Genomic DNA, 25,250 nt, shown 5'->3' with positions numbered 1-25,250 from the left:
CTCAAAATGTCATAAAAAACATCATAGTATAGTAAGGCGTCAAAATCGGACAAAAAAAGTCAAAAATTTTTTTGACCTCAAAATGTCATAAAAAACGTCACAGTATAGTATGGCGTTTTTTTCGGTCAAAAAAAGTCAAAAATTTTTTTGACCTCAAAATGTCATAAAAAACATCATAGTATAGTAAGGCGTCAAAATCGGACAAAAAAAGTCACAATTTTTTTTGACCTCAAAATGTCATAAAAAACGTCATAGTATAGTATGGCGTTTTTTTCGGTCAAAAAAAGTCAAAATTTTTTTTGACCTCAAAATGTCACAAAAAAACGTCATAGTATAGTATGGCGTTTTTTTCGGTCAAAAAAAGTCAAAAATTTTTTTGACCTCAAAATGTCATAAAAAACATCATAGTATAGTAAGGCGTCAAAATCGGACAAAAAAAGTCACAATTTTTTTTGACCTCAAAATGTCATAAAAAACGTCATAGTATAGTATGGCGTTTTTTTCGGTCAAAAAAAGTCAAAAAATTTTTTGACCTCAAAATGTCATAAAAAACATCATAGTATAGTAAGGCGTCAAAATCGGACAAAAAAAGTCAAAAAAATTTTTGACCTCAAAATGTCATAAAAAACGTCATAGTATAGTATGGCGTTTTTTTCGGTCAAAAAAAGTCAAAATTTTTTTTGACCTCAAAATGTCATAAAAAACGTCATAGTATAGTATGGCGTCAAAATCGGACAAAAAAAGTCAAAAATTTTTTTGACCTCAAAATGTCATAAAAAACATCATAGTATAGTATGGCGTTTTTTTCGGACCAAAAACGTCAAAATTTTTTTTGACCTCAAAATGTCATAAAAAACGTCATAGTATAGTAAGGCGTCAAAATTGGCCCAAAAAAGTCAAAAAATTTTTTGACCTCAAAATGTCATAAAAAACGTCATAGTATAGTAAGGCGTCAAAATCGGAAAAAAAAAGTCAAAATTTTTTTTTACCTCAAAATGTCATAAAAAACGTCATAGTATAGTATGGCGTTTTTTTCGGTCAAAAAAAGTCAAAATTTTTTTTGACCTCAAAATGTCATAAAAAACGTCATAGTATAGTAAGGCGTCAAAATCGGACAAAAAAAGTCAAAAAATTTTTTTACCTCAAAATGTCATAAAAAACGTCATAGTATAGTAAGGCGTCAAAATCGGACCAAAAAAGTCAAAATTTTTTTTGACCTCAAAATGTCATAAAAAACGTCATAGTATAGTAAGGCGTCAAAATCTGAAAAAAAAAAGTCAAAATTTTTTTTGACCTCAAAATGTCATAAAAAACGTCATAGTATAGTAAGGCGTCAAAATCGGACAAAAAAAGTCAAAAAAAGTCAAAAAATTTTTTTACCTCAAAATGTCATAAAAAAACATCATAGTATAGTAAGGCGTCAAAATCGGCCAAAAAAAGTAAAAAAAGTCAAAAAAATTTTTTGACCTCAAAATGTCATAAAATGTCACAGTATAGTAAGGCGTTTTTTTTGGTCAAAAAAAGTCAAAAATTTTTTTGACCTCAAAATGTTATAAAAAACGTCATAGTATAGTAAGGCGTCAAAATCGGCCCAAAAAAGTCAAAATTTTTTTGACCTCAAAATGTCATAAAAATCGTCATAGTATAGTATGGTGTTTTTTTCGGTCAAAAAAAGTCAAAATTTTTTTTGCCCTCAAAATGTCATAGTATAGTAAGGCGTCAAAATCGGACAAAAAAAGTCAAAATTTTTTTTGACCTCAAAATGTCATAAAAAACGTCATAGTATAATATGGCGTTTTTTTCGGTCAAAAAAAGTCAAAAATTTTTTTGACCTCAAAATGTCATAAAAACGTCATAGTATAGTAAGGCGTCAAAATCGGACAAAAAAAGTCAAAAAATTTTTTGACCTCAAAATGTCATAAAAAACGTCATAGTATAGTAAGGCGTCAAAATCGGACAAAAACAGTCAAAAAATTTTTTGACCTCAAAATGTCATAAAAAACGTCATAGTATAGTAAGGCGTCAAAATCGGACAAAAAAAGTCAAAAAAAGTCAAAATTTTTTTTGACCTCAAAATGTCATAAAAAAACATCATAGTATAGTAAGGCGTCAAAATCGGCCAAAAAAAGTAAAAAAAGTCAAAAAAAATTTTTGACCTCAAAATGTCATAAAATGTCACAGTATAGTAAGGCGTTTTTTTTGGTCAAAAAAAGTCAAAAATTTTTTTGACCTCAAAATGTTATAAAAAACGTCATAGTATAGTAAGGCGTCAAAATCGGACAAAAAAAGTCCAAATTTTTTTGACCTCAAAATGTCATAAAAATCGTCATAGTATAGTATGGCGTTTTTTTTGGTCAAAAAAAGTCAAAATTTTTTTTGACCTCAAAATGTCATAAAAAACTTCATAGTATAGTAAGGCGTCAAAATCGGCCCAAAAAAGTCAAAAAATTTTTTGACCTCAAAATGTCATAAAAAACGTCATAGTATAGTATGGTGTTTTTTTCGGTCAAAAAAAGTCAAAATTTTTTTTGACCTCAAAATGTCATAGTATAGTAAGGCGTCAAAATCGGACAAAAAAAGTCAAAATTTTTTTTGACCTCAAAATGTCATAAAAAACGTCATAGTATAGTAAGGCGTCAAAATCGGACAAAAACAGTCAAAAAATTTTTTGACCTCAAAATGTCATAAAAAACGTCATAGTATAGTAAGGCGTCAAAATCGGACAAAAAAAGTCAAAAAAAGTCAAAATTTTTTTTGACCTCAAAATGTCATAAAAAAACGTCATAGTATAGTAAGGCGTCAAAATCGGACAAAAAAAGTCCAAATTTTTTTGACCTCAAAATGTCATAAAAAACGTCATAGTATAGTAAGGCGTCAAAATCGGACAAAAAAAGTCAAAAAAAGTCAAAAATTTTTTTTACCTCAAAATGTCATAAAAAAACATCATAGTATAGTAAGGCGTCAAAATCGGCCAAAAAAAGTAAAAAAAGTCAAAAAAAATTTTTGACCTCAAAATGTCATAAAATGTCACAGTATAGTAAGGCGTTTTTTTTGGTCAAAAAAAGTCAAAAATTTTTTTGACCTCAAAATGTTATAAAAAACGTCATAGTATAGTAAGGCGTCAAAATCGGCCCAAAAAAGTCAAAATTTTTTTGACCTCAAAATGTCATAAAAATCGTCATAGTATAGTATGGTGTTTTTTTCGGTCAAAAAAAGTCAAAATTTTTTTTGCCCTCAAAATGTCATAGTATAGTAAGGCGTCAAAATCGGACAAAAAAAGTCAAAATTTTTTTTGACCTCAAAATGTCATAAAAAACGTCATAGTATAATATGGCGTTTTTTTCGGTCAAAAAAAGTCAAAAATTTTTTTGACCTCAAAATGTCATAAAAACGTCATAGTATAGTAAGGCGTCAAAATCGGACAAAAAAAGTCAAAAAAATTTTTGACCTCAAAATGTCATAAAAAACGTCATAGTATAGTAAGGCGTCAAAATCGGACAAAAACAGTCAAAAAATTTTTTGACCTCAAAATGTCATAAAAAACGTCATAGTATAGTAAGGCGTCAAAATCGGACAAAAAAAGTCAAAAAAAGTCAAAATTTTTTTTGACCTCAAAATGTCATAAAAAAACATCATAGTATAGTAAGGCGTCAAAATCGGCCAAAAAAAGTAAAAAAAGTCAAAAAAATTTTTTGACCTCAAAATGTCATAAAATGTCACAGTATAGTAAGGCGTTTTTTTTGGTCAAAAAAAGTCAAAAATTTTTTTGACCTCAAAATGTTATAAAAAACGTCATAGTATAGTAAGGCGTCAAAATCGGACAAAAAAAGTCCAAATTTTTTTGACCTCAAAATGTCATAAAAATCGTCATAGTATAGTATGGCGTTTTTTTTGGTCAAAAAAAGTCAAAATTTTTTTTGACCTCAAAATGTCATAAAAAACTTCATAGTATAGTAAGGCGTCAAAATCGGCCCAAAAAAGTCAAAAAATTTTTTGACCTCAAAATGTCATAAAAAACGTCATAGTATAGTATGGTGTTTTTTTCGGTCAAAAAAAGTCAAAATTTTTTTTGACCTCAAAATGTCATAGTATAGTAAGGCGTCAAAATCGGACAAAAAAAGTCAAAATTTTTTTTGACCTCAAAATGTCATAAAAAACGTCATAGTATAGTAAGGCGTCAAAATCGGACAAAAAAAGTCAAAAAATTTTTTGACCTCAAAATGTCATAAAAAACGTCATAGTATAGTATGGCGTTTTTTTCGGTCAAAAAAAGTCAAAATTTTTTTTGACCTCAAAATGTCATAAAAAACGTCATAGTATAGTAAGGCGTCAAAATCGGACAAAAAAAGTCAAAAAAATTTTTGACCTCAAAATGTCATAAAAAACGTCATAGTATAGTAAGGCGTCAAAATCGGACAAAAAAAGTCATACTTTAGAACGGCCTCAAAATGTCATAAAAATGGTCATAGTATAGGTAAGGCATCAAAATATGCCAAAAAAAGTCATCCTTTAGTAAGGCCTCAAAATGTCATAAAAAACTTCATAGTATAGTAAGGCGTCAAAATATGCCAAAAAAGTCATACTTTTAGAAAGGGCTCAAAATATCATAAAAAACATCAAAATATGCCAAAAAAAAGTCATAGTTTAGTAAGGCCTCAAAATGTCATGAAAAACGGAAAAGTATAGTAAGGTGTCAAAATATGCAAAAAAAAGTCATCCTTTAGTAAGGCTTCAAAATATCATAAAAAACGTCATAGTATAGTAAGGCATCAAAATCGGGCAAAAAAAGTCATAGTTTAGTAAGGCGTCAAAATGTCACAAAAAACGTCATAATGTATGGCGTTAAAATTTGCCAAAAAAAGTCATAGTTTAGTAAGGCGTCAAAATGTCACAAAAAACGTCATAATGTATGGCGTTAAAATTTGCCAAAAAAAGTCATAGTTTAGGAAGACCTCAAAATGTCATAAAAACGTCAGTACAGTGTGCGTAAAAATATGCCAAATCAAGTCATATTTTAGTAAGAAAAAAGTAAGTTAGAAAAAATGTCATACGGCCATAAGGCTTCAAAATATGCCAATAAAAATCATATTTTAGTAAGGCCTCAACATGTCATAAAAAACGTCATACTGACGTATTGATTTGTTGCTGCTACAAGAGCCATTATACTTAATTTGTTCTGATCAAGAAGGCCTTTATATTTCTATCTTATTTGTAGAGGGGTAGTCTAAAAGAAGGTTACCCTTTATGGGTATCTGTCTTGAATTTAATAAAGACTTTCTTCTCTGACCTTATATGTACCTCAAGTTGCCTTTTTGGACATACATGCATACATTCATACGTATCATACTTGCGTGTGGAGAAGATTTATTTCAGCATCATGTAAAATTAACAATAATGATAGTAATAATATTAAAGCAAACAGCTCTGGTATCATAATAGTATCCGTATCGGCAGATATCCAAATTCAGGTATCGGGATTGCATCAGAAGTGAAAAAATGTAGATCGGTGCATCCTTACTATATTTAATGCAAGACCACAGAGCAAGGTCCTTACCTGCCACAGGACAGAGGCGGATGTAACTTCTGAAAGGGGACGCCCTCTCTGATACATGGAAGATGTGGAGGCTTGGGCAGAGCCAGCGCAGCAGGCGATCCAGGGTGTGCTGCAGCAGCAGGGAATCTCCAGGATTGGCCAGCAGATGCAAGTTCATTAGTAAGAGCTGCTGCTGCTGCTGCTGCTGCTGCCGCTGCGGCCTGACCCGCCTGGTCATGAGCTCAACTGGAGCAACACACACACACAATAACTGAAGTTGAAAAGATTTTCACATCAAGATCAGGTTTGTTGTGATGGGGAGTGTGATTCAGCTTGTGAAAACAGTTTATAATTACGTATATGACTTCTTTGGAAAGGTATGGTCACATTATAACAGACAAATTCAAGAATGTGATTCATGTCTTAGTGTGATATCCAGCTGACTGTGGTGGAGTTGGAGTTCAGAGTTCACTGCCCACTGTCTACTGTCATTCAAATTTTACTGATTAGCTAAAACAAATACTGATACACTGTGTTTTAGACAACCTAATTTAATGTCGTTAATGTCATCTGACTAAAACTTCAATGCTGTTTGACTGATACTTAGTTGTTCCAACAAATCTTTTGAGCCTGATTGTGCCATGTACAATATTTTGTACTAGCAAGAACAACAGGATGTCCTCATTAATCAAGTGCGTTCCAGTGAGCTCTGATAAACTTCACATCCAAGTCCCCATTCAGACCACATGCAAAGTGGTCTTAACAGGTACTTGGACACAGCGGCAATTATTGTAAAGATGTCATACAAGGAGGCACTTGACTGCTTGCAATGTAAGGGTATTGGGAGGGACAATGATATATTATGACACTATCAAACTGCATTATGGGAAGTGTAGGATTTGGGGTTTTTGGAGCGTGACTTCTGAGGACTAAGGGACATGATATCTTGGCTTCTGCTGCATCATTCTTATTTTTCAATCTGTCCCTTGTGAGTTTTTCAGCTTTATGAAAGCATAAACCTGAATTACTGAAAAGCCCCCTTAATTTCTGCACGAGTGTAAGAATACTTACTGCCAGACGATGACATCCTGCTGCAGTCAGATCTGAGTAAGACACAAAATGAGAAGCACATGAGCAATGATTACCTCACGGACACTTTAGGGTTTAGACTGGTTGGAGGAAAGACAAAAATCTGTCTCCATCTTGTGGTGGCTGGTTTGGAAACCTGGCCCCTCTGCTTCGGTCACCATGACAACACATTATCTGTTGTTAACGAAAGCTCAAAAAGCCAGTTTATGAGAAAACATCATAAAAAGTGCAACAGATACAAGATGCTATAGTTCGGTGGTAAGGAGTTGAAACAGCATCTGCTGCTTTGAAATGTCCTTTCTTAGTTTACTCTCTTGGACTAAATTAATTTCCATTGTGGCTGCGGTTAAACGGCGAAGCTAAAGTTAGCCTGGAGCTAACAGTTGTTAACTCACTCGGCAGTCTCAGCTCCGGAGTCCACGTTCTCATCGCAGATGGCCCCCTTTAACCCCACCGGTCCTCGAAACATCGCCCGGAAACACACACTTTCACATTCGGCCGAGTGCTCCGGACTCAAGGTTTGAGCGGCGTTTGCAGCAGCAGTCCGTGCTGAGAGTGAAAAGCATCCTGTTTGATTTCTTTCCACAGACTTCTGCCGCCCCCCCCCCCAAGAAACGGGACTCCGTGCTGGGACGCTGACGTCACCAGGCAACCGTACACCGTTATGTTAAAGAATAGGCTAAAATACAGGCTCTGTATGATTATGGAGGAAAAACCTGAAACATAATAAAACAACAACTAGAGGTGCCCTTATCGAAGTTTAGACTTTATACATCCTTAACTGACTTTAAGAAGTTACCGTGACTGAATTCTGGGCGAAAGGGACCAGCTGAAGCGGTGCTACTTTAAATCTAAAGCCGCCTTTTATAATAACATGGAGCAGATGGCATGCGTCTAACAATATGAGAAGACAAAGGAGACAGTCCAGACGGAGTCGGCAGATTTAAAAGTGCAGCGGACGTATGGAGGGGAGCCTCTAAAGCCTGAAAATTAAAGACATTGTTTGTTAAGACCTCGTTAAGAGCATTAAACTCCTCAGCAGCTCGCTTTTGGAGCCGCAAAAAGACTAAGACTAAAACTAAGATCCAAGTAAGTTTATAAATGTGTTTTGGCAATGAAGCCTAAAGTACACAAGATGCAAAATCAGCAGGAAAATAATTACACCTGTGAGGAGAAGGGACATTTTCAAGGGCAACAAAATCAAGAATTGTGTACTATAAATCTAAAATAATTGATTAGCAATTATTAAAACTAGTGATAATGATAATAATCCATTATGCCTGTAAGAAAAACCATTGCGATTTTTTCCAGTGCAGTTTGAATGTGAGTTACATCCATACAGTCTAGTGTAGATATCCCCAAAAGACTAATGCAGTCTAACACAACAGCCTGTAATAGAAGGGAGGCTCAAAGTGTTCATTAGTAGACAAATAAACAATTACCTACACACATTATGAAATAAAGTCACATAAATACAGATATAATATGCAATTTAACCACAATGTTGTGAAATACTCCAATAAATGTTTCAAGCTCTGCTTATTATTCTGAAATGTTTCATCCTGCTTCTTCTGACAGCAACTATAGTAATTAGTAAGTTTAGTTTTTTTTTGTTCCACTAGCTTTTACTTTGAAAAGAATGGTTTATTTAATCATTTCTCCCAGTGACCATTTTATTTAATAATGCCATTTAGAAAAAAATGAATTGAAATAAACTCAGCTACTATGAAAAAAGCAGGACAAGATGCTTTTCAATAAAGACGTCTTGGTACGTTTCACAGTCTCATGGTTGTGACATATATTGCCTGCATTTTTTCATATGATTCTATTATTTGTGGTTGATATTCAACACTTTGGGGCTCTATAATAACAAAGGTTACAATGTTCAGTTTTTGTTGAAATTGGTTTACAGAGGCTGTAGTTTGTGGTGCATGTGCTGTTTCTAAAATTTTTTCCAATCATTTAATGCTTGAGCCCGGCTCAGCCCAAATGACCACACAGTTTCAACAAAACAAAACATTTAACTAATTGTATTTTCTAATTAAGATTAAGAAAAAACAGTTCACTTATATCACACAATAATGTAGTAAACAATGTGTTTCAGAGGTTCAAAGTTCCTCTTGTGAACCTGGGGATTTTGACTGTGGCTTACCATTTACATTGAGCTTTAATTATGGTTAGAGCGGCAAGTATTTCTGAAGTTTGCCAAGGCCTTCTCATGAGAGATGTAAAAAAAAAGAAAAACCCATCCCTTCACTTTTTTTTTAATTCTACATTTAATATGATGAAAACAAGGCCCTGTACAATCCACCTTTGCAGTGAGTACAATAATTATTTTACAATTTGTACACATAAGAACATGGTGCTAGACTGGTTCCACCTGTTCAAAATGCAGTCGAGAATGAAAAAAAAAATCCTCCTTGAAACCTGCACCACAAGGAACCTTCCATTCAAAGAGAAGCGATCATTTTTTGGCCAATCATACAGCACGTCTGAAGTGAAAAATGTGTCATGAGAGACCAAACAGCATCTATAGAGCTTCTGTGTGTGTGTCCCCTGATTGATCCATTAGATAAAAGCATGCTGTGAAGCTACAGCTCTTGATCTCTCTAACCACTAGTACAGACCTGGCCAAAATATTGAAAATGGCATTAAATATTTCAGCTGAGTGAGGTGCACTTAATTCATATCAGACACAACATAACTGCAACATAAATTAAGCACTCTTCATGTTTTCTCAAGTACTCAAAATGTATTCTACTGCTGATGCAAACCAGGTCTGTACCAGTTAACACTTTGTCGTCTTCTTCAAATTTAAAATCCTCTGGGAGGAAAAGGCCGAGAGTGTCTGTCCACCTGTACAGCCATCATTGTGCCACAAAACACAAACATAACACACTGACATTAACATTTAAAACAGGGAAGTGAATTCAAATGTTTTCTTGGTCTCCATGTAGCCGCGTGTTTGCTTTAACATGTTGACGCTTGTTCTCGACAGCACGCAGTTAACTGGCAAACAGGCTCACCCAATTCTCTCCAAAGGCCACAAGAAACATTGTTTTGTACAAAACTAGATCCCCTCCATTCATTTCAGTCAGCAGAAGAAATCTAATATTGCTAGAAAACTTCCCCATCTTTCGCATGATTTTTTTTTTTTTTTACACAATTTATGGAAGAAAAGTTAAGCTTCCCAGTGTTTCCCAGAATCAATGATGAAAGTACTTCCAAGTTCATTCAAACGCATAGCAGTCCACAAAAAAACAAGGCTCTCAGTTTCTCTCAACTCGATGTTAGCTTTCATTGAATTCACTTGTTTTATGCTACGTAAGTGTACACTTTGCGGTCCTCTGGTGTTCGCGCCAAATATTCCCTCTCAATGAGTCCCTCAATGCGCTTCTTGATGACTACAGGACTAGGGAGGAATCGTGCTCGCAACTGCTGCGTGACCTGAGGAGACACAAAATACAGGAACCAGTGTATTAAAATCTCTTTCTATCCAAACATCATTACTCTCATTTTAATCACCATTATCATCATATTGGTTTATTTCATTTGCTTTCACTGTCTGTTCCATTACTGCATAACATTGTCCAATACTCTGGACAGGTTGTGGTCAAAGGAAAGAACTGTGTAGGGAATTTTTACTGTGTAAGTTGGGACGTTTGTTATTCTATTCTACTTTTCATTTCATCTTCAGCCTTGCCTCCTATGTTCCTTTGCTGAGAGCCAAAGAGAGCTCACTTCTTGTACACTGCATCATTTACCACTAGGGGGCTCACTGAGGAGAAGATAATGTAGCCTGTGCTCTGTGGCAATGTTCATTGTGAAAAAAGTGGAACCAAATGTAATAAACTATGGCCTGTTGCAGCTTCAGGCTTTAAAGTTATAGCTTTCCTTTAAAATCACAGCAACCCTTTGAGCTGACTGACCTCTGCTACTAGGACATTGTGCTGCATCTTCTTTCTAGACTTCATGATGCGAACGATGGCAGCTTCGATCTCATGCTTCCTGTCGTCGTCCACTTTCTGTCGCGTCTCCTTCCTCTCTGGGTCTGACTCCCCCTGTTTAGCAGCCACTGGGAGGTGCAAAAACAAAGAAAGTACATGCAAATGACAAGGAGGGATTAGACTAAGAGAATACACTTACTTCTTGCCAAGTAAGTGCTCTGAATAATTTATAATGAGGAAAAACATTAAGAGTTTCAAACGTTTTGTTAAATTTACTGCAGTACATGGTAATGTGACATTACAGTATTGAAACACCTCATGTCTCTGCACTGCAGTTCAGTGCTGCAATTTTCCTCTTGCTATGCATTTCAGACTATATTGTTTCTATTTTGTTTCTCATCAGAAAACTTCATGTGAACTTGATTTAGTCTACCTGTCTGAATCTTGACACGGTGCAGTTTGGAGGTAAACTGGTCATTGACTGTAAACACGTGGCCATTCTCAATCTCCTTGGACTTGGGCTCCTTGGTGAGGACCCTCTGAGTGGGTTTCCCACAGGCCAGCGACTGCAACGCTCGCACTAGCTCCCTCTCTGGGATGTCCGTCTCCTGCTGGATCTCCTACAGGGCGAAGAGATTAAATTCAGGTTTATGAGAATACAATAAGCAAGATGTAACAGACTGAGAAACTTTCATGACAAATGCTTTATCCAGGTGAAATCATCCATTCTCAATCATCAGGCTGTTGTTTGTGTTTTTATGATACAAGGGGAACATTGTGTAGAATTCAGAGGCATTAAACTCTGTACCTCGAAGGTGGACTTCTCTCTGTTGTTGAAAAGCATGAGAATGGTCATCTGGAAGGTGGAGACCTGCAGGATGTGCTTCCTGGTGTTGGAGCCTGTCACCTGGGCCCCTCCCACTCCGACCTCTGACCCATCCTCCTGTTGACATGTGGGGATGAAAGACCACAATCTAAAAACATGGTTCAGAATCGTTTTCCACAAGAAATTATTTTTTTTCGGGAAATTCCCCAAAACACTAGATTTCCACATTGTTCAAATAATGTAAATCTGCACAGTTATTACGTTGGTATTTTCAGTAAAAATACTGAGTTGTTTTTACAATTATTTGTTACATTTAATTGTGTTCATTTGTGTGTGTGTGTGTGTGTGTGTGTTACAAAGTGTTTCCAGCTGTACATCTAAAAGTAAAGTATTATTTAAACACTTTCACCGTTGCTAATGGAAAGTTTTTGTTCAAAACTGAAACTCACAAAAACGAGGTCACCTTGTTATTTTCTGTTGTATATTCACGTGACACTAAAGAATAAAGTTCCAAAATGTGTTAATATATTCTTCTTTACAGGTGGCACATACCTTTTTGATGGGACCGTAGAAGGTGGCATTTAGATCTGCAGAGCCCATATGGTGCTGCAGTGTGAGCTGTCTGCCGCTGTGCTTACCAAGGTAAAACCTACAAGCAGAGTGGAGTCACTCTAGGTTAACCTCTAAGAATAGAATGAGGAATAATTAAGCTGTTAGTACTTTCTGCAACAGGCCCTAGGAGAAGACCTTGACAATAGAGCATGGCACCAATTTATGGTAATTATATTTCTTGGAATAGACATGTTGAAGAACTGACAAGGTTTGTTACTCTGGTCAGCCTCCACTTGTAACAAAACATAATGTGGCTTAGTAAGACTCCTCCTTTTGGATCACAAAGAAAAACATGTCAGAAAAAAACATGCACAAATATAAGAAGCAAACCTCTAATTCTGTGCAAGTGTATTAACGGACCAACCTCCTAAAAACTTCAAATGCATGTCGTGGTGAAGGAGGAATATTGCACTTGGGTGTTGCTGATTGTGTTGGCCAGTATCCCGTGGTCAGGACTCTCACAGTGAGATCAACCCCTCCAAGTGACACCTGGAGTTAGAAAAACACAAGATACACAATCAAGTTTCGGTCTATGCTGTGGTAATTAAACCCTGTAGCTTAATACTATTGTACACTCATTTTAATGGTGCAATTAGAAGTTTAGAAACAAATAATTTGTTTGTAATCTAAAGCAGAATATTTTATTATTGTGAAATTAAATTCAAAATCTTGTCATTTTATGAAATAATTATTTAGTTAAATTTTACAAAATGGGTTGAATGACTTTTTAATATGCCTTTCTGGCTGTAGACTATGCAAAAACATGAACAAATGATTAATGGCGTTCACATTCCAAGTTCACGAACTATGCACTAAACGTTAATTGCACTTGAGCAAATTACAATGACAACCAGATGCAGTAACAGACATTGTAATGACAAAAAGCCATGTGACTGCACAGCACAACCAGAAATTAACACCATGTATTCCCAGGATATGGATAGTTAGGTGCATAATTAATTTAATGTAACTGAGCAATGCAGCAATGCTCAGTCAATCAAGCAGCCATGTAATGATCACAGAGAGCAAGTGGGCTCTTAATTTTGACAGAATGAATTGTGGCGTGTAGCGTCTCCTCACCCCAGTCGTCTGTAGATGTTGTCTAAACTCATCCATGGTGGTGTTGGAGATGCTCATATCCCGGAACATACCCTCCAGTTTAGAGGTGAACTGACAGCCGCACTCGGTCTGAGCAAAGAAGAGCAGGATAAGGAAGACGTTTAGCTAATGAAAATGCCATTTACTGTAAATGAACACTCACATGGTGGTCAACAAATCTGTTAATTGTCATTTTGTAACTGTGACAAGTGGATACAGCCTACTTACTCTATGTTTGCTCTATCTAAACTTCCTTACCATAGGGATTTAGACACACAAGACCACACAAGGTGTGTGACAGTAACACCTTTTAATATCAGCTGAATCATGGAAGGTTTCAGTGATGTGAAAAATTAAAAGAATGAATTTTTTGGATGAGCAGTTTTAAGCAAAGGAAAAAAAATAATAAACTGCATAAAATCATTTGAGCTATATAACCAGTTCTCCTCATCATTCAATAAGACTTGACTGAAATCTCATTCTCATCTCACTCCAAAGAAGGTAACTTGGTCATCTTGCACTCCTACTCACCTTGAGCTTTGAGATCATGTTTTTCTCTGAGTCATCAGAGACGCTCTTGTTGGTGAGCAGCCTGCGAGCCAGGTGCTGCTTGTAGTACCTCTCAAACACGTCCTTCTCCTGCATGAAGCGGAAAAGCACCATGGCCTTGTCCAGTATGGACTCCACCTCCTGCTCTGTTAGCTGCATTAAATAAACAAAAACATGACACACGTCCAGGTTACACCCATCACCAGTTTATGGGAGTAACCTACACCTTTATCAAACTGAGACCGAATTTCTCATCTCTGGACATGTAATAATGGCATTTCTTGTTTAGGTGATATGTGGTTTGGCATCCTGAGTAAGAAGGCCAGTAATATCTGTGGTCTATGTCTGAAAATAAGAGTACAGATTCATTAGAAGGCTCACCCCTTTTACACCTTTCTTCAGTTTGTCATCAATGAAGAGTGAGAGGTACTCAGGCGAGCGAGAGTTGAGGTTAAGGAAGTACTCAAAGTCGCCAGCAATAGTTTGTTTGAAGAGTCGGTCATTATTGAAGGACTCCTGGAGGAAACGGTCAAAACGGGACTTCAGGTCCAGCAAACCCTGCAGGGACAAGACAAGGATGATACAGCAGCAGTTTGCATTAGCAGTAGCTTAACACAGCAATTAAAGCTCCAACAGTAGCTACAGCAGAGGAGAGCCGATCTCGTCAGAAAACACGGAGGCTGCTGTCTGTTAGATGAGAGCAGGAGCGTAGGAGTGAAACTGCAAAACCACAGAAACTACTTTTACACAGGAGCTTCAAAAGTACTGTAGGATGAACATAACAAGATTCTCAAATACAGTGCCTTCTCTCTACTCTCCTGAATGACCTCACATGTTATTCAGCTCAGCACACCACAACAACAAAGTGTGGCTGAGGGCACAGACGGTCATGATTTGTGGCCACGAGCACAGGGGGTCAGAGCAGTTATCCTCTGCTGGGAGGTTATGGAAGTGCATTATGGTCAAGGCTTGACACGCAATGGTGCCCTACAGCCCACTGAGCCAGTGGAAATCACTCCATGATCTCTAACAAGGCTGGATGTAAGCACCAGTATCCTCTTCTCTCTCGTTCAGTGAAAGCATATATGTGGTGAGAAGGTTACAGTGTGCTTCAACAGAGCATGTGTACCATCTGACCTGTTTCCCATCTTCTTGACGCAAATTAATTGAAGGTTTCACATGATGTTCCTGCTGGTTCACAAGGTTAAGCAAAAATATAACTACACTGCAATGCCCGCTGATAACCGAGCATCTTACCTGGATGTAGTCCACAGGATTCTTTCCCTCTCCCTCCTCCGACACGAGAGCCTTGCCTTGCTCCCTCAGATATGAGCTCATACACTCACACATGGTCTTCAGCCCATTGGGAACTCTGCTGAACAGCTTGTACATGCACGCCAAATCTGCAGATGGATATGCATGAGTACACACACACACAAACACACACGCACACACACGCACACACGCGCACACACACGCACACACATGCACACACACACACACACACACACACACACACACACACACACACACACACACACACACACACACACACACACACACACACACACACACACACACACACACACACACACATCAGAAATCTATTTCTACCAACTGAAAATCAGCTGAGCTCTCCTGGAAAGAAGGTTTATTTGAGTGAATTGAGAGAACTAAGTACCAGTGAGCTGAATAATATGAAAATATTTTCTGAAGGCAGAAAATCAAATCCTTCTTACATTCCTCATTTTTCATTGTTTGTGATACGAGCAAGGGGAACACACTGTGACAGTATTACTGATCCAGTAAAACAAACATCTTCTGCAAGTGACAGTTACAAGGTTTATTAAAGAGTGCTAGGGATTTCTATTTCTCCGTTTTGTGGAGTGATATATAAACTTTCACTACAACTTGTGTGGATTTCATTTTCACTGATAAATGACCAACTACAGATGCTGCAGAAATGAAGTATAAAGGCCAGTTTATACATCTGTGTAGAATTGACACTGTAGCCTAACATGCAGCTCCCTACAAATGTATCTACATGTTATGGCAATTGAAACCGCCACAACTGTAATTGGCCCATTTAGTAGCATGTCTAAGTGACAGGAAAAGCACAGAAAATTCACCCTCCTTCTGCCTCAGTCAGTTCAGTGGTTGTAAACACCACACCATCACACAGGTACAAATGTTAACAACAGAGTAGGCTCTGGATCGAGCCTACGCAGAACTATTAACCGGCCTTGAGCAGCGTACGAAGGGAGCACTTACCGTCTGTTTTGCCGTTCTTGAGCATGTGGACCAGGCCTGAGTTCTCCATTTCTACGATGGTTTTCATGTGTTTGGAGATGAGTTCCCTTTCCACCACCTTGACAATAGGCTCCTCTGTGGACTTATCTAGGCAATGCATCACCCGCTCAATCTCCTCATTAATCCTGGCCTCCACCTTCTTTATGTACACACTGGCACTGTTTTCTGCAAGGAACTTTTGGCTCTCCATCTACATTAAACAAGAAACACTCATGAGCTACAGAGGACAGAAACGTTTTTATGCCATGAACAATGAACAGTCAGGGGAATGATGTTTTCTCACAAACCTGGAAAAATTCTGCAGACATTTCTAAGAACGGTGCCTCAAAGTCCTCTTCATAAACAGATCTCCCTTCAAGGCCGAGGATCATTAACATTTGGCAGGCATTTCTAATGGCCCCCCTGGAGGAGAGGAGAAGCAGGCCAAATGTTGAAGGCACACTCAGTAATGCAAAAGACAATAAAAAAAGCTGCAATTTAAAATGACAAAGAAACAATAAAAAACATTTCTGGAGGCTAATGTCACACGTACTATGACTGCCAACTAAATTTTGATTATTCATTCACTTAAAAACAAAAATACAAAACACTCTCCAGCACACAATGCCCATTAAATAAATAAATAAATGTTTTAAAAATGTCAGAGGCTTTGTTTCAATGAACATCCCAGCAGCTGTAATTGTAGCAGCTCTACATGACAGCTCTTTTATTGTTTATGCCAAAACCATGCACCCTGTCTTCCTCTGGTGAGACATAATGATTTATCATTTTCCTTAATTATTATTTCCTTCATCAACTATGAAGAATGTAAATTCCATTTTCTTCCAAGCTTATGTGCAGCTGAAATTAAAATGACCCTTCCGACGTCAGCTGGTAATTAATTAGACAACAATCCTGTGTTTGAAATTTTGGCTACCTGTCCACCACCTCCCCCTTCCTCTCGCGTGCGATCATATCCAGCAGGGTCTGTCGGAGGTGGTCTCTGATGCAGCCATAGCGAACCACTTGATCCCTAAAGATGATAAGACCCAGGTTGTAGACATTCTCTACATTGTTCTGCTGTACGTACACCCTGTCCTGTAGGACAAACACATAAGAATACAGAATGTTATCATTAGACGTAAGCACTTTTTTTCAATGTCAGTGTCTTTTGTGTCATAGTTGTGTTCAACAGTTGTCACACTGCAAAAAAAATAAAATCCAGCTTCTTATCAGTTCTGTTTTAATAACGTACAGTGTTTAGTTACTTCCTGATCCAGCCTTCTGTTTTCATGTATGTTTTAACATAACTGAAATACTGATAAGATAAATCGTTTATAGAGTGACATTTCCAAAGAAGACATGGTGTTCTTCATTCCTCAGTGATGATTCAACAACAAAACAGTTTCAGGTTCATTTTTACATACATACATTATCTGTTTCTGTGGTAATACTATGCAAATATGACCAGAGATCAACAGTGTACGTCCATACTATTGGACTGCGCCCTGCCCTCATGTAGCTTAGTGGACAAATCATACACTGACCCATGTCAGCGGTGCTTCTTGATGAGTGTGTTACTTTACAGTGGTCACAGTAGTAATGAGCAAAAAAACAGCACTGGGCGTGTGTATTGTTTTTAATGATGTAGCCCAGTCAACAAATGTATTGTTTTTTTTTACTGCTTTACAAATCCCTAAGATTTTTTTGTGTGATGTGACAGAAGAATCTTTTGTTTTAGTCAGATAACAGAACAAATAATCTAATTCCCCTCCAACAGCTGATGTGCATGAGGAATACCTGAAGTGCTGCATGTTTTTCTACAACACTGACCAGCATTCATTTATATAATGCTGTTGGCACTCCTCACTGATGCGTAGTATCATTCAGTTTGATGATGAATATCTTCTGTGAGCTATGTAAATGTGTTATGTGAGAATCTAGGAAAACATCAGCTACTCACCATATACATCAGGATATCTCTGATCATCACCATCGCTGTCTGGTGGTCATTCCAGGCCTGATTTAGAGTTTGGAGGAAGTTATTGTTTAGAGAGTTGAGGACATCTTCTCGTACCTTTGGGCGAGACACACAAACACACACGAGGAGGGACGCATTACAGCCTGTTGTGCAGCGTCAGGGACAACAAAATGCCTGACCATGAACAAAACAAAACTTGGAAACTTACTGTTTAAGAGGACAAATGCTCCTGAATCAAGCGAACACTTTCATCTGAGATTCCTTTCTCGTGCAGTCTTTTGCTGTGACCCTACTCTGCTGTTTCTAAAATACCTTTTCCCTACTAGTCAGGCGTACAACAGCTTGATAATAGTCACACTGCAGAGTGACTCAGCACTGTAAACCAATGTCTCTGTAGAGTAAGATTCTTAAGGGCACACTGACCCTTCTTTTTTCTTCTCCTTCTGAACACAGATGATGAATTACCAACTGCTCCAAAGGTTGCATGACATCAACCCTCACAGACATACTAACTTCTTTTACACATTCAGATCAAATGTTTATGTGCAAACCCATATATCTGAACAAGCCTTTAAATCAAAGACTCATTATGCGCACTCAGAGCTTAGCTAGAAAAGTGATTATGAGGTAGCTATACATTTTACAGCTTGTACATCTGTTCTGAGCTGCTGCTCCATCATGTTAAAAATACACAAGTTAAGAGTAAAATTCATATATGAAACAACTGTTTAATGCTGGCCATATTCATTATAAAATGATGTTAGAAGGACGTGATGCACAACTATAAATCATCATAATTGCAACACAAGTGTGATTTCATCCATTGGCTTTTGGCCAGAAAACTGTGTATATGGTTGTTGCTCTGTTTCTGCAGTCACACTGAACTATTAGAAGAAGTAAGACCAGAAGTTTTTGTAGAAAAAAGAAAAACATGATATTTTAGCGGAAAGTTTGGCTGTGGTTGAAATGACATGCATGAAGATGAGCAGGATTTTAAGCTCTACTTCAGGCCTTGTCTAGATGACAGACTGTCACCTCTTTTATGCTGGCTTCAAAATTCACCTGCTGTCCTGGTCAGTGCTGGGCAGCAAGTTGAGCTGAGAGTGTTAACTAAGTTAGTGTCACTGCTCAAAGAACTCTTACATCCTGATGGCAGAAAGCATTATTCTTAATGGAAGAATAATAAAACCAGCTGAGAAGCAGAGTGACTGCTGCATATGAATAACCTTGCAGTATGGTACAGTAAGGTCAGTTGAGGTTGAGGTGCAAAAGAACATTTTTTATCTTTGAGTTGTTTTCAAAACAAGTATCTACGATTTGTTTGTAGATTTTTAGGTGGAATGCAAACCATTATTACTCTATTTGAATTCAAAATGATATTTGGATCATTATTAGACAATAATAACACACCGGCATCAGATCTCTCTTCTTTGATCTGTTCCTTGTTGACAGTCCCTCACTGTTAATTTACTGAGCCTGCCAAGTTGAGAATGTGCATTTAATTAAGCTGTAAAACCATCTGGCTGGTATACAACAGCAGCCTGCTGAAATATTGCTCATTGGTATCTGCACACTGTAAGCTGCACAGAGGCATTCACTACAGATGTCACATGGCCAAACTTAATTTGTTGCTAATTACGTGCAACAAAAAACAAGTGACAGCTTAGGAAAAACATTCACCGATGGCTTCTCCAACTTATTAGCAGGATTTTTAAATGAACTAATCTCATCGTTACAGGATCAGCGTTGGATTGCCGTCCCCTTGTGCAATTTTTTTTTAACAGACTGCTTAGAATAATCCAGTTCCAGTAACATTTGGCATGTCTGCCATTTCCCTTGCAAGTGATTTCTCCAGGTAAATAAATCAATTAAATATCCAGTTTGTTGAAAATTGTGTTCCGTAAAGGAGTCATTCAAAAACGAATGCACTTCTGTCACACACAAGGCAAAAGCAGTTTTATGAAAGAGTAACCTCGTACAGCTGAGAACCTAGAAGACAATTACCACTCAAGGACCCTGCCTTCAAATCCGGGCCAGTCACAGAAATGAAGAATCTGTCAAAAGGAGGTTTGAGTGATCCTTAAAGAGTTTTACAAATCCCCCAGTAGACAAGACCGGAGTAAACCTCTGAAATTGTGTTCTCCACCTTTCTAACGTCATTAAAACCCTCTTTCATCCTCCCGATGCAGCTCATGAACGGAAATAGCTCATGTTTTCTGGTGTTACCTTTGTTTCACTTTTGTCACAGGCCAAAGAATAATGTGAATCTCAATATGAAATATGTGACAGATTCTGTTAAGAACCAAAAAGGCTACTGAAAAGAAACTTTCAAGCAGTTAGCTTAAATCAGGATCCAAAATTCAATCAATTTGCCTGATTAAACTTTGAAGGATCAATGCTTAAAATCATTGCAGTAACAGGGGCATTAACACTATCCACAGATCAGTTACTGTCACCGCAGATCAACTAATAATGCTTGCGTTTCTAAATGTAGACCTAGTTCTATATTTTTTTTCAACTCTATCTTAAATATTAAGCAAGTATCTACAGGTAATTAGCTATTACACACTTGAGTCACAAAGAAGTCAAATGCACTTTCACACACAAAAACAGAAGCACAAATCATGTTTAAATTCAATCTGTCATCACTTGACTTTGAGTGCCTGGCAAATTAACCGAGCTGAAGTGGTGCACCTTTACGGGAGTTATAATTTCTTCTGACACTGAAAATAAGCACATTGCAGTGATATTTTCACAAAAATTATCCTCATTATATGTGATGGCAGAGCATGGCATTTCAAAATACTAAGGGCTTGTATGGTTAAGGAATTACTAATGTGTTTACTACAGGATATGTAGTCCTAACTGGTCCCGCCAAAATATGCTTGAAGTTCTACAACTGTTAGCCTGTAATCTCCGTTAGTCTTACTTTGTTGATAAGGTGTTCAGTGACGACCTCCCGCAGGCCCGTGTACAGCTTCTCTCCATGTTTGTGGAGCACCATCGTGTACGCGTTCCTGTAAAGTTCCTCAAAGCTCAGGCCACTGTTATTCTTCCTCTGTATCTCCTGGATGGCATTCTTCAGAAGGTCCCAGATATTGTTGACGTACTTCTCATCCATCGTCATCTGCAAAATGCAAAATTACTTGAATCAACACTTAGAGCTGAGGATCTTTATTCAAAATAAAGCCTCTTGATGCAGAAAAACTTTAACCTCTGTGTAGTTTTTCCCTTGAATTTTTTCTGCATTGGAAATATGGGCTAGGAAACAGGATACAGACTAAATGGTCTACCTGATTAGTCCTCATTAATAACCACAAGCTTTGTAAAGGTCTATAATATTCCTCAACTGTCAGTTCACATTTAATTATTTAATTTGTTACTGAGAATGAGAAACTAACAGGGCACTGCGTTATACCTGAGATGACGGTAACACTCCTCCAGCCTCTAATAACCTTGCACATCTTTGCTGTCTGTTCACACATCTGTGAACTTATTATACAAGAACACAAATGGGGAAGGTTACCTTTTGCCCTGATCTGAAATTCTCAAGTGATACTTCCTTCCTTGCTGTATTTAATGCCCTTATGAATCTCCGCTAAACATGTACCTTAAAGGATAAGAGGACAGAGTTGATATTTGAGCTGTGACATTAGGGTCTGTTGATAAAAGCAAAAAATGCAGGATGGTCCTGCAGATGCAAGTCTGAAAGAATTAAACGGGGCAAAAAACCCCAAAAACTGCCTTACATCAGAAAGTTCCTAACATGACACCTATGTTAAAGACTCCGAGAAGCAGAGTTACTATGCCAGCTCATTTGAACCCATGGACAAGAAACAGTATGTATTTAACACAAACTCACAAAAAACACTGAACTTCAATGTTACAAATGAGCTTTCCCAAAGTACTGCACTTCCAGTCTGGTGACAGAAAGGCAACAACAGAGTTAGTACACAACAATGAGCACTAACTTTTTATTTTCCATTCCATCGCTGTGTCGTAGGTTAAGAGACACTTTGCAGTTTCTCAAGAAATCCTGAGATAGTCTGATAACTTTGGTATGCTCCGTGGTAAAGCTGCTTCATTTTGATTTGGATAAAGCATGTATTCCTAAATGCTCGCTCTCAGTTTACCCTTTGACATCTTGCTTAACATCCAATTAATCCAATAAATTATTGGGATAGATAGATAGACAGATAGATCTAAATTATTGGGATAGTGGTTAGGAAGTCTATCCCAAAAAAGGTCAGATGTTCAGTTCTTGACATGTCCTACTGAAGTATGCCTGAGGAAGACTCAGAACTCCCCATGGGAATTAACTCTGTTGAAGCAAGCTCCAAAGTAGAGCTAGCATTAATAGTAGCATTAGCTCTATGAGGAAGATGTCAATTTAAAGAGATACATGGCAATATCTATACACCATGAGTATGGCCTGTTGTCATATATGCCAGTCGATAAGTATTAAATCTTTAAGGAACAGTTGGGGTTTTGTATTGCTGTATCTGTCATTTCCACACATTTCTAAATGTGACTAAACTAACAAAAAGTCCAAACCAATAGCAATATGACTTAAAAGCTGGCTGTTTCAGTTTGCAAAGTGGTTGGAAAACGTGTCTGATTTGTCAAGCTTTTGCTGACGAATAGGAAAAGCAGAAGGAATGAATTTTAAGGTACCAGGCACACAGTCTGGGTGAAAAACATGTAGTTCTGCACAGGAGTGAGCTGTTGTGCATCCTTATAACTACAAATCTTAAAAGCTTTAAATTATTTTTTTTCTGCATGCTTAAGGGGTTCACAATAGCCAAATGCATGCTGCAAGGGAAAACTTAATATGTGCCACCCTTAGTGAGGAGGAACAGTGTGTGCTCCTTCTCAGCAGACAAGCCCAAACACATGCATGTCAGCCCTGACAACAAGTCTCTGTCAGGACTCAGCCACATTCAACAGGCTCACATAAGTAAAGGTCCTCCATGTATTAGCACAAGCAAACTATGTGGCAACTGTCACCAGCACACAACTTGAAATTAGTCTGTTACTCAGAGGCTCTGGATAACGTACAGTTTCACTCAGCAAGTCACAGACGTGCTGAAATACAATTTTATGCAGAATGAGGTCAGTTCATAAATGAGGTCTTTCAATGACTTGCAGACAAAGAGAGTGCCAAGTAGACAAGGAGAGAAACCCAGCATCACAACTTCACCACTGAAATAACAACAAAACCAGGACTTTGAATTACCACTGGCAGAGCCATTAATGCAAACCCAGAACTAGGTTAGCTGACTTGTGTTTTTTTTTGTTAGCATCCAGTTACAGCTGTGGTAACGCTGATGTCTGTTCTTGCATGCATTTGGAACTCTATAGCGCGCATTTTAGTGCACAAAGGTCAGTTGGATTTCGAGCTCAGACCCCTCAACATGTGATGAATGTGACAGAGAAAGCCAAAAACAGTCAAAACAACAAGTGTCAAGAGCCAGTGCTAACGCTAGCCTCGGCTATGTCGACACATCCAGTCTGCAAGCTAAGGTTTGGGGAGTTATGAGATATTTATACGTTAAAAGCCAATGAAAGTGATTCATAAAACTTATCATCGAGATTACCAGAGCACAGACCCGGCCGAGCAGTCAAGACTGAGGGCGACTGGGCATTTGACGGCTGTACTTTGTTTACGGACAGGCAAGTCATATCTGATGCTCAGCTGGTTTAGCCTGCTAGCATTTAGCCAGCAGCCCAGACCACGGTGGTCGAGTCACCGCCCGTCGGGCAGGCAGAGCACTGACTGCGGCGTGCACTTACAGGAAAGGCCCGTATCCTCATTTTGGTGTCCTTCTTGGTGCTGCCTTTGCTGAGATTGGACATGGTTGCCTCGTCCGTGGGCTCCGTATTCATATGAAAGTGTTGTCCAGGGAGGGACGGGGGTGACTACTGGTTTATGGAGCAGCCGACGAGCTTTCACTCGACCTCGTAGCTCCGCGTCCCGGCACCGCAAGTTTATTGTTGACAGCCTAACGCCAAATCCGATACTTCTTCATGCAGCAATGGCGGACTACCTGCAGTTCTCATTGCGCAGAGCTCACGCACTCCAACTCACGCGAGAAATCAATAATATAAATTTCTCAACTTTACATGTACCTGTACTTTACAAGAACGTTTATGAAGTAAAAGTGTAATTACCACACTGTGAAAATATTGAAAATAATATAGAAGTAAACATACGTAACTATAATCAGGAAAATGTACAAAAGTACTCAACTGAGAAGTGACTGTTCTACTGTTATATATTGTCATTAGATCATTATTTCTGGTGCATTAATGTCCAAGCAGCATCTGACCCCTGCTTTTCATAGTAGATCAGTCAGATTATTATTTGTTTGGTCTGTAAAATTTCAGAAAAACTGTGACATTGTCACAGTGTTTGTTTAGTCCAAGCTGGGGTCCAAACCTCAAAACGATGTAAAATAATTACAAATGATTAAAATACTTACAAGGAAACAATGTAAATACTCGCATTTAAAAAGCAGGAATCATGAAATGTTTGACATCTCTGCTTGAAAAGTCCCATAAGCCATTATTTAAAAAGTTGCCATTCATTTTCTGGCAGTCAGCTAATCACTTATTAGCAAGTTGTTCAGCTCTACTTATTGATAGGAACAGTACTGTAATAAGAAAGTGTCATATTTTATAAGTTCTTTGTACATTTTAAATGGAAAAATCTAGCTGCTCTAAATGTGGTGGAGTGAAAAGTGCAATATTGTCAAAACTGTACTTTAGTATAGTAGTCGCACATTCCACCAATGAAATTAGAGGAAGTTTAATGGATAATAACTTTTCTTTTTGTCCCAGGCTAATGTGATTTGTGTGCAGCTGGGTTGGTTTGGGCTGTGTTGAGTCTTAGTGACTCAACTTTATTTAATTGTGTAATTGGGTTGTTTTAGAAAGAGAAACATCTTCAATCTGATTTTTATTAGAATGTCAGATTTAATGCTTTCCTACCTTAGATAACTTTCCTGGCTTGAATTTCTCACACACACCACTGCAGTGTTGCTGTTTTTGTTAAGATTTGTCTTATTTTCATTGGCATGGGACAATTTGAATGAATCCAGATGCTTTTAAGCAAAATATCAACTAAAAATCCAATTAAGGGACTAATGTTCAATTCTTAACTGTTGCATATTCCCACACAAATTTCTGTTTAATGTAATTTTACATCAGTTGGTTGGTTTCTGGAGCTCTTAGCAAAATATTATGTGGGCATGTCTTCTTTGTAACCTCATCCTAATAAAAGCTTCAGTTAATGCCGACTGTTGGAGGGTAGGAGTCAGTATGTGT

At 37.6% G+C, this 25,250-nt stretch overlaps 2 protein-coding genes across 2 annotated transcripts in view; both read right to left on the bottom strand.

The window, feature by feature from the left end:
• LOC121187778 (protein FAM124B) overlaps window positions 1–7,113 on the bottom strand; it is a 40,745-nt gene extending 33,632 nt beyond the window's left edge. The window contains exons 1-3 of the mRNA XM_041047193.1: window positions 7,018–7,113; window positions 6,605–6,636; window positions 5,555–5,779 (exon numbers count right to left, since the gene is read on the bottom strand). Of these exons, the coding sequence (XP_040903127.1) occupies window positions 5,555–5,779; window positions 6,605–6,636; window positions 7,018–7,091 (331 nt within the window). The 5' untranslated portion in view covers window positions 7,092–7,113. The remainder of the gene's footprint in view (window positions 1–5,554; window positions 5,780–6,604; window positions 6,637–7,017) is intronic.
• Window positions 7,114–9,748: 2,635 nt separating this feature from the next.
• Window positions 9,749–23,966, bottom strand: cul3b (cullin 3b). The gene is made up of 16 exons (XM_041046757.1): window positions 23,718–23,966; window positions 20,854–21,051; window positions 17,907–18,020; window positions 16,881–17,041; window positions 16,252–16,366; window positions 15,926–16,154; window positions 14,912–15,057; window positions 14,036–14,212; window positions 13,637–13,807; window positions 13,088–13,195; window positions 12,372–12,496; window positions 11,948–12,044; window positions 11,378–11,512; window positions 11,003–11,189; window positions 10,552–10,697; window positions 9,749–10,069 (listed from the first exon to the last, which is right to left on the bottom strand). The coding sequence occupies exons 1-16, from the start codon at window positions 23,808–23,810 to the stop codon at window positions 9,938–9,940; spliced, it is 2,334 nt and encodes a 777-aa protein (XP_040902691.1). The 5' UTR covers window positions 23,811–23,966; the 3' UTR covers window positions 9,749–9,937.
• Window positions 23,967–25,250: the final 1,284 nt, after the last annotated feature.

The sequence above is a fragment of the Toxotes jaculatrix genome, chromosome 9 (genome assembly GCF_017976425.1).
Source record: "Toxotes jaculatrix isolate fToxJac2 chromosome 9, fToxJac2.pri, whole genome shotgun sequence".
Lineage (NCBI taxonomy): Eukaryota > Metazoa > Chordata > Actinopteri > Toxotidae > Toxotes > Toxotes jaculatrix.
This window is presented reverse-complemented; position numbering and strand designations above follow the sequence as displayed.